The 13,742-nt window shown below is 34.8% G+C and overlaps 1 protein-coding gene across 1 annotated transcript in view; it reads right to left on the reverse strand.

The window, feature by feature from the left end:
- Positions 1 to 13,742, reverse strand: part of CPNE8 (copine 8) — a 170,925-nt gene that overhangs the window by 10,320 nt on the left and 146,863 nt on the right. Inside the window, exons 17-19 of the mRNA XM_090273007.1 lie at positions 6,423 to 6,525; positions 4,739 to 4,796; positions 48 to 121 (exon numbers count right to left, since the gene is read on the reverse strand). Coding sequence (XP_090129133.1) covers positions 48 to 121; positions 4,739 to 4,796; positions 6,423 to 6,525 — 235 coding nt within the window. The remainder of the gene's footprint in view (positions 1 to 47; positions 122 to 4,738; positions 4,797 to 6,422; positions 6,526 to 13,742) is intronic.

Here is a 13,742-nt window from a genome sequence, read left to right on the forward strand (position 1 = left end):
AGCTGTTCACAATGACCAGAATGAATAATTTTCATTACATTTCTTACCTGCACAATGTCCCTTTCGGCATATTTTCCTCTGGAGGAAACTCTTACATCATCTCCATCCAACTCAATCATTGCTTGAAAATAGAATAGAATTATTTATCCAGTGTATTTTAGTCATTTACTAAAACAATGTAGGTAATAAGGAAATCAAGATATATGAAGGAGCAATACATCCTATGTAAGGTCAGAAAGCTGTTGATCCCTGTATCTTCTCAGTCATTTCTCCCACAGAACTTGACAAAGGGTAAATTTTACAAATGAAGAAAACAAGTCAGCACGTCCTGTGACTCTTTGAAAGACAAGAAGAGTGGATGCAGCATAGAACAGTCTTTGGGTGCATCTGCCCATTCCAGGGATTCTCAAATCTGAGTTATTTAGGTAAGTGATACTAACCCATTCAATTTTACTGTTTTTTTCTAATTTAAGAAACTTGGTGCTAATCATCATAGAATTTCCAATAACAATTTGAACTTTATTCTTGTTGAAACTATAACAAAGCTATATATCCATATTGTCCAATTTCCACATTAAAAATAGATTTAAAAACAAAGAAACATTTGCTCTGCCCTTATACTGACTAGATAAAGTATGATTTCTGAATATGATTTTTTTTTGTTGGTTAAGAGAGAACTTCAACATTACATGGATCAGCTGGTATTTGGGAATACTGCAATGTAATGGTTCATTTGGTGATACAGTAATGTTATGTTGCAATTAAGAACATTTTCCAAAGTTTATTAGGTTTTCAGTGAGACTTCTCTAAATAATTAATAACACGAGGAATGCTAATTTAGGCTTAAAGTATAATTTTATTACTGATCATTCATTTTCTATACACATGACACACACTAGACTCATAAGAGCCACTTGCAATTATAACATTTGCCTCTTAACCCTCCAAAATTTATTGCTCAGTCAGAATATAATCCTCACCATTTTTTGTTTGTTTGTTTGTCATTTTCTTCAGTGCATGAATAATGCATTTGGGTTAAAAACATTGTTTTAAATTTTATTTTTCTTTGTAGGTTCATGAGTAAGTGTCTGCGCGGAATCATCACTAGTACACGTAACTGGTAGAAAGTCACCACTCAGTTTGCTTAGATAGACAATGTATATCAATTTAGCAAAATGTGTATGAGTATATGACTGATAATAAGGTAACTAACTTATTCAAAACACAGAAGACCTATTTTTGTCTCCCCTGTTTATTAGGGATGTAAGTAAGAGAATTCATTATACTCAAGTATTTCCAAGAGTTAATTCCTCTTTGTGGTCTAGGTTTGTTTTCAAAATTTTCATATTACTTTGAGATACAAATGTACATTGATAATGACACGCCAACAAAAGTTCTTTATTACTGAATTTGCTAATTAAAGAAAATGAAAGTCATTCAGGTCATAATATATTAGAATAAGATCCTATAATTATAGTATCTTCCACTTTACGGAGTGCCTTTTGGCTTAAAAAGCTGTATGTGGCAAGACTACACCTTTGAGAGCAAGGAGAAAAGAAATGGCGTGCAAGTGGTGGGCAGGTAATGTTCACCCTTCAGGTTTTCAGATCATCTTGTCCTCAAGGAGCCTGATGTGGTAAGCCCCAGTTCCCCACCAGTATCTGTCCTTGGACAAAAGGTATATGTGAGACAGACCGGCAACACTTTCTAGCCACAGAAGAGGGATGCAACTAGAGCCCCTTCTAGATCTTCCTTTCTCCTAATGTGAGGGATCAAAGCAGGCAGCCAGATGCTGCTTTAATTTGACTTTTTTCCTTTTAAGCAGAAATACCACGTTGAGGAATCTTTCTTCTTAATGAAGGTGCTTTATAAAGGAGTAAAAACAGACTGTGGCCAGAGGGGAAGGAGGAGGCAGATGAAGGGGAAAAGAAGGCGAAGGATCTAGTCAGGGAACAAGTATAAAGGACCCATGGACATGGATGACAGGGTGGGGACTGACTGTGGAAGCCATGGGGGGTGGGCAGGGCAGGGAAGAGCAATGGGGGGGAAAGTTGGGACAACTCTAAAACAATAATAAAAAAAGAAAAAGAAGAAAAAGGGAGTGAAAAGTTACCGGGGGAAATGTTTACAGAGAGCTGTAAACTGTTCTTATTAAAATACAGAAATAAGAAATTTGAATGCACATTAATCTAATAGTTGATTTCTACTTCTTCAACCTTCAAAGAATGGATAGCAAAATATTTCCTTTTTTGCCCATGCAAGCAATGCCCTACTGGTTAAGAAGGTGTAGATGTTGGGTTTAGGTGGTTAACTATATAATTGGCAAGTTTTATTTCTTTTTTTCCTGTATCAGTTTATAACTATGGCATATAAACTTACTCTATGGTAGTCCTGGAAGTGAGTGCCCAGAGAAAGGCCCTTCTGCTAAGATAGCAGCGGTTTGAATGTAAGTTGGAGATTTTCTATATTAAAGATGAGTATTCTGTCCTTTTCTTCTTAGCCATGGATGTGTTTTGAGAGGAAAGGGAAAAAAAAAAAGTCCTTTAGAGAAGCATCTATTGTCTCCTAGTGGAATCACCTACTATTCTAGTACCAGGCCTGGAAGATTGTCCATTCTGTTGAAGCTTGCATCCTGGCAAAAGCAGAAACCAAGTGTTAGAGAACCCTATTCCCTGTCCATGTGTTTGCCAGGGGAAAGTTTCACTCCAATTCCCAGCAGGGAATTCTACAGAGAAGGCAACTTCCCTCCTTGTCTACAATCTCCACGCAATTTTCCACATGGAAAGAGGAAGGATTTGTGGGATTGCAGAGATTAAGAGAAGAAACTGACCTCGAGACTCTCTTTTTCGGAGCTGCCTATCCTCGGGTTGAAAGCGGTTCTTCCCTGTGGCATGCTTAATAGGCAAGACTCTGCTTCTGCATGGAGGAGGCCTGAAGATTAGGGTGAGGGCATTTAATCTTGGGGGGGGGTAGTGGGAAGTCTGCCTCTGTGCACAGGTTAACCCAAATTCTCCAATTCTGCATTGCTATTAATAAAGCTAATATTCTGGTCTCTGACTGTTTCCTGCGTATCTTTTTTTTTTTTCTCCTATTACTTCAGGAAGTCAGAGAGGGAAATGATGAAAAATTATACCTCAAAATGCTAATAAATAATTCATTGGGAACTAAAGAAAATAACAAAACATATAGCGGTAACTTCTGCTAGGAAGGGCCAGTGGCTCTGTATTCAAACATTACGTGTGGGGGCTCTTGAGGAAGTTGTGCTGAGTTCATACACCTAATAGTGGACTTCCATAAGAGTCCCGAGATGTACCCCCTCAGAGGCGTATCCTTGAGAGGCAAAAGCAAATTAGCAGCTGAAGAAGAAAGCATGAATTATTTTAACCCAGCAATGGGTAAAGATTGTGAATCACAGTCTGTCACTAATTAATGCAGGTGATCAAATGCACAAAGCATTAAGAAAGAAGATATGCTTTAGCTTTACTGACTCCAGAGAAGTGTCATATTCGTGCCTGAAATGCAATGCAAACAGATGCAAATATCCAGAGACAGAGAAAATACTAGCAGAAGCAGCAGCCATCAGGCTAAATGACATTATAATGATGAAAAGGGTGACCAGCCAAGCATGGAGTCAAAGGAAGGAATTTTCAGAGCCAGCAATATAATTTTGCCTGTGGTTCTTTATCTGAGACAGACAGATCTATACTACCTATACGGAGGAGGCCCTGGTGGTTAAATGAGAACCAACCCACTGATAATCATACTAAAATTAGCCACCTGTATGCCTAAATTAACTTGTTAAGGTACCAAAAGTTGTTCCAAATATTCTAAAATTATTTTCATTTCTGAAGTCCCAAGCTAAAGAAACTGTCCTTGTTAATATAAAACACCTGAACCAGGTGAATGTTATGAAGTCATGCAGGTGCTGGCCAGTACAGAGGTCTCTTCGAGGAATTCACCAGATAAATATTAACAGACTATACTTCTTTTGCTCACAATCGAGGCATGTGCCCTGACCAGGAATTGAAACTACAACCCTTTTGTGCACAGGACGATGCTCCAACCAACTGAGCCTCCCAGCCAGGGCTAACAGACTATCCTTAAGGAAGTTTGCCCAGATCACTACCTATACAAACACCTGTCACTTAGCATTTGAACAAGACCTGAGCCCAACAGAAAACCACCCAGTAAGTCAATTTAGCATAATTATATAAACTCTTCTTAAATCTCATACAGTGAGTTCTATTTTTATTTTGCATTTTCATGTGAAAGAACTTATATATTTATTAAGCTAATGTCTATCAACTAGCTTGGGACTGAAAATCATTAAAGTAGCATATTATGCTGTTAACATTTCTACTTACAGCCTAATGGTTTATTAATTTACTGTTCATTCTTAAAGGTTTTTAGTAAACCCGGAGAGTATTTTGCCTTGGGAACAAAAACTCTATTTATCACTCTGTAACTCTTAAAAAATATATTATTTTGAGTTACAAACCATCTCTACTGAAATGGAAAGATACATGTTGCATTAATCTATACTAAGAGAGGCAATGTTCTATTCAGAAGACAATCTTTTAATTTGCTTACCTTAATAGACTTCATCATTAGTTATTGATATTTATATATAATGTACACACACACATTCATACATTTTAAAGAGTGATAGGAACTTAAGAGCATGATGGGTCAAGTTAAATAAACTCTCAAAAAATGCTATCAAAATTTTATCACTCACCATCAAATTCTGCTGGTCCCACACCAACTATAATTATTGACATTGGAAGTTTTGAAGCCTTCAAAGAAAATACAGAATTAATTAACACTAAGAAATTTTAATAATAAGAATTAAGATTTAAGAAAAAATTAATATCCTGTTATATTTTATTTTTCACAGATATTCATTAAAGTAGTTATGAATATATTTGAAAATAAAACAGAATAATACACTTAATTCCACCCTTATGCTTTCCCAACTCTATACATATGCTAATTCAGTGGGACAGTCTTCAGGAGTGACCAGTCTTGGATAATATAAAAAATAAAAAGTATTGAGATTCAGCTTTCATTTGCTATTATTAGCCCAAATCTACCTAGGCTGACTTTTGTTATCATTAGTCTCTCTTTTCATGTTCTCTCTCCTCTCAAAAACCTCTCAGTTGCTAAAGGGGAAAAAGGGTAGCATATTTGTGAAACAGTATTACCCTACTGTTCCTCATTTTTACCCAAGTTTAGGAAAAACAATACATATAGCAAATAAGGGAACACAAATGATAATTATGTAAGTTATTATTATCATTAACTTATGTATTAAATATACAGGAGATTGTGTGAGAAACTGAATATATTTTGGCATGTTTTCTCATTACATGTATATCTTAAATGAAATCATCACTTTAAAATAATTTAATGGTAAAAATCTGAGATCTGGCTACAGGTTGATGCAACACTATAGCAACCACATCTTCCTCTATGAAGGTCATTGAATTAGAAATAATTGTTCCTCAGTGCATTATGTCCTGTTTGTCTAAATCTACGTTATTAAGTCTGTGTTTTAAGTGTACACTAATGGCATTGACTAGAACATTAAAGAAATCAAGATAAACTGAACCCAAGTATGTCTAGTTAAAAAATAAATAAATGTTTAAGCCTTTACTCCTCCTCCTCCTCCCTTTTATGTTTGGATTTTCTAAGCATATGTCTATAAAACCCTTGATTTTTTCCCTACATGAAACTATTTTTTTTCTCATATCAAAGAGCTAATTGTATTTTCTCCATGCTATTAATAATTATGAGGTATGATAAGCATTCATGCAACCCATTTTTACTAAATGTCTAGTTTGTGCCAAACATTGCTAAATCTGGATATGGAAAGGAGAGTAAAAACAGAATTAATTTTATTGATTATAATCTAGTAAATGTAGATTTTCTGGCTTCTAGCCCAGTGAAGACAATCAAATAATCATTAAATATAACATAGTTAGAAATAATAATGAGAAAAATGTTTTTTAAATCAAGTCCAGTTTCTATCCAGTTCTATAGAAATAGAAATTAGCACAATTCTCTTATAACTGAAAAGTGAATATTAAGAAATATTTTATACAAATTATAAAACTGTGTACAAGTACATCAAACTAATAGATAAACAAGCACACTCATGCCCATAAAGACAGTGCTATTACCTTATTTATTTATTTTTTTTTGGAAGTTATTTTGTTACAACTCAGTTATCCATACCCATAGTTTAATACGTATGGATTCGTGGTGTGAATGTGTCTGAGTTGTCTGGGCAATATTAACAATGCAATTGGCTGCAAAGGCGTGGTTTGTTTCACCGTGACATCAACAAGACTTGGTCTCAGCCCGAGTTGCACCACGCTGCTGTCCCTTAACTAGCCCAAGGCTGACTGACTCCTACTTACGTTTACTATAGACTCCTTCGTTTGAGCCATATCTGAGATAACACCATCTGTCACGATCAGGAGCACAAAATACTGGGAGCCATCCTTTACAGAAGAAGCATATCTAAAAGGCAACAAAAGGGTGAAGAATACCACAGAACATGAAACAGTTCCCCTCTATGCAATAGTTGCTAAATATAATTTGAAATAGCCAACAAATCTTTTAATCATAGTTATGTTAGGAGCCTATACCATACAAATTCTCAAATGCACATTTTCCTAAACTAGCACACAAGAACAGCAGCAGTTTTACTGAATTCTGGCACACAGAAATGCCTGGCTACCTTAGAAATGTATCCACTAATAAAGATGAGTTGGACAACGGCATGTTTAGTACAGTGAAATGGATAGAACTTTTGGAAGCAGACATTCTGGCTGTGCAATGTGTTATGGGTATAATCTTCAGTATATTACTTAAGCGTTCTGAACTTTATTTTCTTAGTCTTAAAATAAAGATAATACATCTTTGTATTCTTAATGACACTGTATGTATGGTACTCAATACATAATGCAGTTCTATAAGTTAACAGTAATCTTAAGTTTTTTTTTTTTAACTTTGCAGAGTTGATGGGTGCACATCATGAATGTGTACAATGCCATTAAACTGTACACTTTAAAATGGTTATTTTTATGTTATGTGAATTGCACCAGAATAAAAAAAATGTGACAGAAGAAAAGCTTTTTGAAACATCCATAGTTCAAGTTCTTAACACATGTAAAATTGATGAAAGCTGGGACAAAAAGATAAAAATTAGGCATGTAAGACCATAAAAAAGGAAATCTTATCCTTTGCAACTGCATGAATGAACCTAGACTATTATGCTAAGTGAAATAAGCCAGTCACAGAAAGACCATTACCATAGGATTTCACTCATATTGGAATCTAATAACCACATTAAACTAACAAAAAAAAAAAAAAAGAAACAGACTCATAATACAGAGAACAGACTGATAGTTGTCAGAGGGAATGGAGACTGGAGGGCTGGGTGAAAAAGCAGGGTCGGGGGAGGTAGAAAGGTAAAGTGGGGATAAATGGTGATGAAAGGAGACTTGACTTGGGGTGGTGAACACACAATACAATATACAGATGATGCATTATAGAATTGTATGCTTGAAAACTACATAATGCTATGAACCAATGTCACCTTAATAAAATCAATTAAAAAATGAGGTCTGTTATTCCTGGCCCCCTCCCAAATTAGGCATGTAATAAAAATGCAGTAATTAAATAAGTTTATCAGAAGTCTCACCATATAATACCCAATAATTTAAAGTGAAACTTTATGCTATATTTTATTATATCTGTTTTCCATCTTGCTATACATTCTATGCATCTAAATGAAATTTTCAGGTAAACTTTTATGATTTTAGTACATAACTAGCATGCAAGTCATATCTAGTAATGAGCAAGCATTATGGATATCTTCAGGGGTAGTAAACAAGAAGACATTGGTCTATTCCTGTAAAAATCGAGTTAATTATAGAAAACTTGGGTTAAAAAAATCGTTCATTGATTACCAGTGGAATTCGTTCTCATTCTCAGCCTACAGAATATTAGGGAAGCAATTCTGAACAGGTCAGGGACAGATCAATAGCATAATACTTCAGGGCAAAACATTTCTTGGAGAGCAGAATTAACTACCATATGAACAAGCAAAATATTTACAACTTTGCCATACTGTAGAGAAACTAATAATTGCTCATGCTGTTCATAAAAAAACTTTACAGATTTATGGAAGGAACTATGGTAAGCAGCCTGATCATCTCCTGTAAACATAGTGTTAAACTGGTTCCACAATGTAGAGTCAAAAATAGTCCCTCGATACTGAAACATTGATCTTAGACATGAAAAATTTGTATTGATTTGACTAACACAATCAATGGAAAACAATCCAAAGCAGATATGAGCCTCTTCTATTTTACCCTTAGCAATTTTCTTCAAAAGTTGGTAAACCCCCTCAGGAATTCATTAAAAAAATTTTAATCCTGCAGAGGTGGCAGCTGATCTGAGAGATACCAACAAACTCTTTTCTTAAACAGCCATTATTTTTTAAAAGCATTTCTTCCTGACTACACTTCAGAAACATAGGGTTTTATATTTCATGTGATTAATGGAAGTCTGTAAACAGTAGTGAGAAAAGCTTCTATGAGTACAACAGTAAGACTTTTACACCTTTCTTTTCACATGATGCTCTTAAAATGACAAATTTCTACCAGGTTAAAAAACTATGAAAAGTTGAGTATTGTGCAGTCATATAAATGCCACTTCAACTGGCTTAATGATCTAATTTTTTTTTTTTGTATTTACTTTTTAGTTCTCTTTCAATGTTTCTAGTAACCCATGGAGAAAGTCTCAGTTGTTAGTATGTCTTTTTTCCCACAGTGCGAGTTATAATCAGTACACAGAAAACTGCACATAATTACTGTATACAGTTTGATGAGTTTAAACATATGTATACACTTGCATTACCATCTGAACAACCAAGGTAATAAATATATCCCTCACCTCCAAGTTTCTTTTTGTCCCTGTGTGTGTGTGTGTGTTCAGACCATTTAAAATAAAATCTAGCTTCTTAACAAAATTTTAAGTGCACAATACCTTATTGTTAACTATTGGCACTATGTTGTATAGCAGAGCCTCAGAGTTTATTCATTTTGTATACATGCACCTTTATACCAACTAAATAACCACTCCACATACTCCTTTTACTCAACCCCTGATAACCACCATTCCATTGTCTACTTCTGAACAGCTGACTATTTTGGATGCCTCATCTAAGAGGAATCATGCAGTGTTTGCTCTTCTATGACTGTCTTACTTCACATTCCATGTCTTCCAGGTCTATCCATGTTGTTGCAAATGGCAGGATTTCTTTCTTTCTAAAGGCGGAATAATATCCGTATCTTGGCTGTTGTAAATAACGATGCAGATATCTCTTTGAGATCCTGATTTCAATTGTTTGGGATGTATATTCAGAAGGGGGATTGCTGGTAGCTCTATTTTTATTTTTTCGAGGATCTCTATACATTATTTTTCATAGTGGCTGCACCAACTTACATTCCCACAAACAGTGCACAAAGGTTCCAATTTCTCCATATCCTCACTAACACTGTTCTTCTTACCACTGCATAAAACCATCCTAAAAAGTGTGAGGTTATAGCAGCTCACTGTGGTCTCGATTTGCATTTCCCTGATGACGAGCAATGTTGAGCATCTTGCATATATCTGCTGGCCATTTCTATGTCTGCTTTGGAGAAATGTCTGAGCAAGTCCTTTGCCCATTTTTAAAATTGGATTATTTTTCTTTCACTATGGAATTCTAGGAGTTCTTTATCTATTTTGGAACTTACCCCCCTGTCAACTATATAGTCCACAAATATTTTCTCACACTCCAGAGGTTACATTTCATTTTATTTTTTCTTGCCATGTAAAAGCTTTTTATTTTGATGTAGTTCTACTTGTCTATTTATTTTTGTTTTTGTTGCTTGTGATTTTGGGTGTCATACAAAAGAAATCATTGCCAAGACCAATGTCAAGAAAAACTTTCCCCTGTTTTCCTATAAGAGTTTTACAGTTTCAGGTCTTATGTTTAAGTCATTAATCCATTTTAAGTTAATTTTTGTGAGTTGTGCAAGATAAGAATCCAATTTCATTCTTTTGCACATGGATACCTAGTTTCCCAACACCATGTATTGAAGAAATCCTTTCCCATTGTTTACTCTTGCCACACTTGTCAAAGACTAACTGACCATATACATGCATTTTTTTTTTCTGGGCTCTCTTTTCTGTTCCACTGATCTATACGCCTATTTTTATGTCAGTACCTTGCTATTTTGATAGCTTTAGCTTTGTAATGTGTTTTAAAATTAAGCGGTAATATACCTCCAGCTTTGTTCTTGCTCAAGATTGCTTTGTCTACTGGAGTCTTTAGTGGTTCCATATAAATTATAGGATTGCTTTTTGTATTTCTGCAAAAAAAACTGCCATTGAGATTTGGATGGGTATTGCATTAAATATGTAGAACATTTTGGGTAGTATAGACATTTTAACAATATTAATTCTTGTGATTTATGAGGACAGGATGCTTTTCCATTTATTTTTGTCTGCTTTCATGCATGTTTTATAGTTTTCAGTAAAATATTTCACCTTCATGCTTAAGTTTATTCCTAAGTATTTTATTTTGGGGTGTTACTGTGATTAAGGTTTTCTGATGGTTTGCTGTTCGTGTATAAAAATACAAATTATTTTTGTAGGATGATTATGTATTCCGTACTTTTACTGAATTCACTTATTAGTTCTAATAGGTAAGATTTTGTGTTTTCTTTTGGTGGGGGCTAATATTTTGGGCTTTCTACCCATAAGATTGCATCACCTGTGGATAGAGAGCATTTTACTTCTACTCTTGTGAACAAGATGGCCTTTCTTTCTTTTTCTTGCCCAACTGCTCTGGCTAGAACTTCAATACCATGTTGAACAGAAGCAGAGAGTAAGCATCCTTGCCTTCTTCTAGGCCTTAGAGAAAAAGTTTTCACTTTTTTATCATTGAGTATGATGCTACCCTTTAGATGCCCTTTATTGTGTTGAGATAAATTCCTTCTGCACCTAATTTGTTTTTATCATGAAAGGCTGTTGAATAGTGTCAAATGTTTTTTCTGTGCCTCTTAAGATCAAGTGATTTTTGCTCTTTATTTTATTTTGGTGTATATTTATTGATCTGTATATGTGGAACTATCACTGCATCCCAGGTTTCAATCCTATTGGTTATGGCATATAATTCTTTTAATGCACTATTATATCTAGTTTACTAATAATATTTTGAGAATTTTTGCATCCATGTTCATCAGGCATATTGATCTGTAGTGTAGTTCAGCAGGAATAACTTTTTAAATAAATTTATTGAGGTAACATTGTTTAGCATTATATCAATTTTGGGTATACAACGTAATTTGATATCTGTATAAGAACCAAAAGTTAGTTTCCTTCTGTTATCATATATTTGACCCACTTTACCAAATTTGCCCCCGCCCCCAGTTTCCTTCTCCTCTGGTAACCAACATTCTGTTGTATCTTGTGTTCCTATATTTTTTTGTGATCATTGCACCTGAAATTTACTCTCTTAGCAAATTTCCAGTATCCAATATAGTATAACTATAGTAACCATACAATACATTAGATCTCTACAGTTTCTGGACTACAACCAGAAACACATGCTAGGCTAGGTGGATGCTAGACCGAACTGTACTTTGATATGGAGCATAAACGCTGGGCAGTGGCCTTTATCCTGGCCCTACTAAAGAGAAGACTGGACTTTTTCCATGGTGAGACAGATGAAGATGGGAAATCAGGGAGGGAACCTACTTAATTGCACATCATCAATAACCCATCCCACAGAACCACATCTCCTTGTGTGGGTCACAGGAAATTCTTTTTCTTTAGGTACCACAAGATCCCCATTTCCACTGGTAACAAAAGGACTAAAAGTATTTCCTGATTTTAAATTTGGTTTCAATTTACAACATAATGGTAATACATTTTGGGGGCGGGGGTGGGGGGACATGTGATGGTTAGTCTTATGTGTCAACTTGTCTAGGCTATAATTCCAATTATTTAGTAAAACCCTCGTCAAGGTATTGCTGTGCAGGTATTTTGTAGATGTAGTTAACAACTACAGTTAGATGACTTTAGTAAATAAAGTTCCCCCAATAACGTGATGGGCCTCATCAAATCAGTTAAAGGCTTTAACAAAACTAGTTTAAAAGCAAAAGGCCTTGTGACTCAAGACTGCAACAATATCTAATTCTGCCTGAGTTCCCAGTCTGCCAGCTTTTCCCTCAAATTTCTGACTTGCTAGCACATGTCATTGCATACGACAATTCTTTAAACTAAATCTTTACCTATATATCCTATTGGATCCGTTTCTCCTGAGAACCCTGATGGATATTGTAGGTACCAATCACAATCACATTTCCCACAGCTCATATAGGTTGACTAAGTATTATCATTAATAGTTTCTTTAGTTTCCTGTTATAAGCTTATTAAAGTGTACTCATAATATATGGTATGCAAAATGTTCAATTAAACAAACAGGTGTGGATTTCTTGGTATAGGTAAAGTATTGTGAGATTAAATCACAATTTCTCTCTTCAGCTTTGAAAAGATCTCAATGTAACAATGGAGTGGAATCAAATTAGTGAGTGCTGTGACAGAGGTACATTTGGAATGACAACATAGACCAGAAGTAGTGATTCTTTATGACTCGAAGTGCACTACATTTGGGAGAACGTGGAGACAAATGAGGCTGGGTGGGTGGGTGGCAGTTAGATATTGAAAGTTCTTGAATACCAAACTAAAGTGTTGGAGCTTAAATTTGTGACAGGCATCAGTGAACACTGAAAAGTTTACTTTTTACATTATTGGAAATGCTGTCCTCTGGACAACTCTAAAAAATAAGGAATGGAAAGGTAGAACATTAGAGATGGGGGTTTGAAAGCCTCAGAATAGCATGTACTGTATATTTCAGAGTGACAAAATCCACGAGGAATTTTATACAGAGGTCATACACACTGTAACTATGGCACTTCTCTTGATTTAGAAACAAATGCTAACTTTCCTATCAGTTGAAAAATTTTGGGGGGGTAATAATTTTGGACCAACAGAAAATATCTGTCTTAGTAAAAGCTTAAAAATAAAATTAAACAAAACTGTCAAAGATAAAAGAAAAGAGAAAGACGTTTCTTATAAAGAAGTATAAAAAAATAACATGCGACTTCAAATTGTATTGGCAGGGTAGAGATGATTCTCCCCAAACCATCTCTTAGTGTGATTCCTATTTTCTCTGATGAACAAATAACAATAAAGAAGTATTAAATCATGGATTATTTTAAGAGTTTGAAAGTGTTAGGTGGCAACTACCTCTATATTTTATAGTTTGAAAAATGCTGGACCAAACATAAAAAATGGAGCCTGCAGGGTATATAGAAAAGCACCTAGAAATTTTATATCTAAAACATTCACATTTATAGTAGAGCTATAAAAGGATAAATATACAAAATAAAGTGGTAAGCACTGTTGAGAACATCTATAATAACTAGCATGAGTTAATACAAAATAAGTCCTATCATTTTTCTCTTATCTTTGTATATAAAACAGTGATCTGTATGATAGTGCGGGACAGAAAGAGAATCAACTATAATCTGCATTAATATTATTTTGATTCTCCTTTGTTTGAAGGCCATAAAAATCACTAGGAAAAATAGAGTATAGATAACACTATTGATACA

This window comes from Furipterus horrens, unplaced genomic scaffold (assembly GCF_987537825.1).
Source record: "Furipterus horrens unplaced genomic scaffold, mFurHor1.1.pri manual_scaffold_4, whole genome shotgun sequence".
In the NCBI taxonomy this organism is placed as follows: domain Eukaryota; kingdom Metazoa; phylum Chordata; class Mammalia; order Chiroptera; family Furipteridae; genus Furipterus; species Furipterus horrens.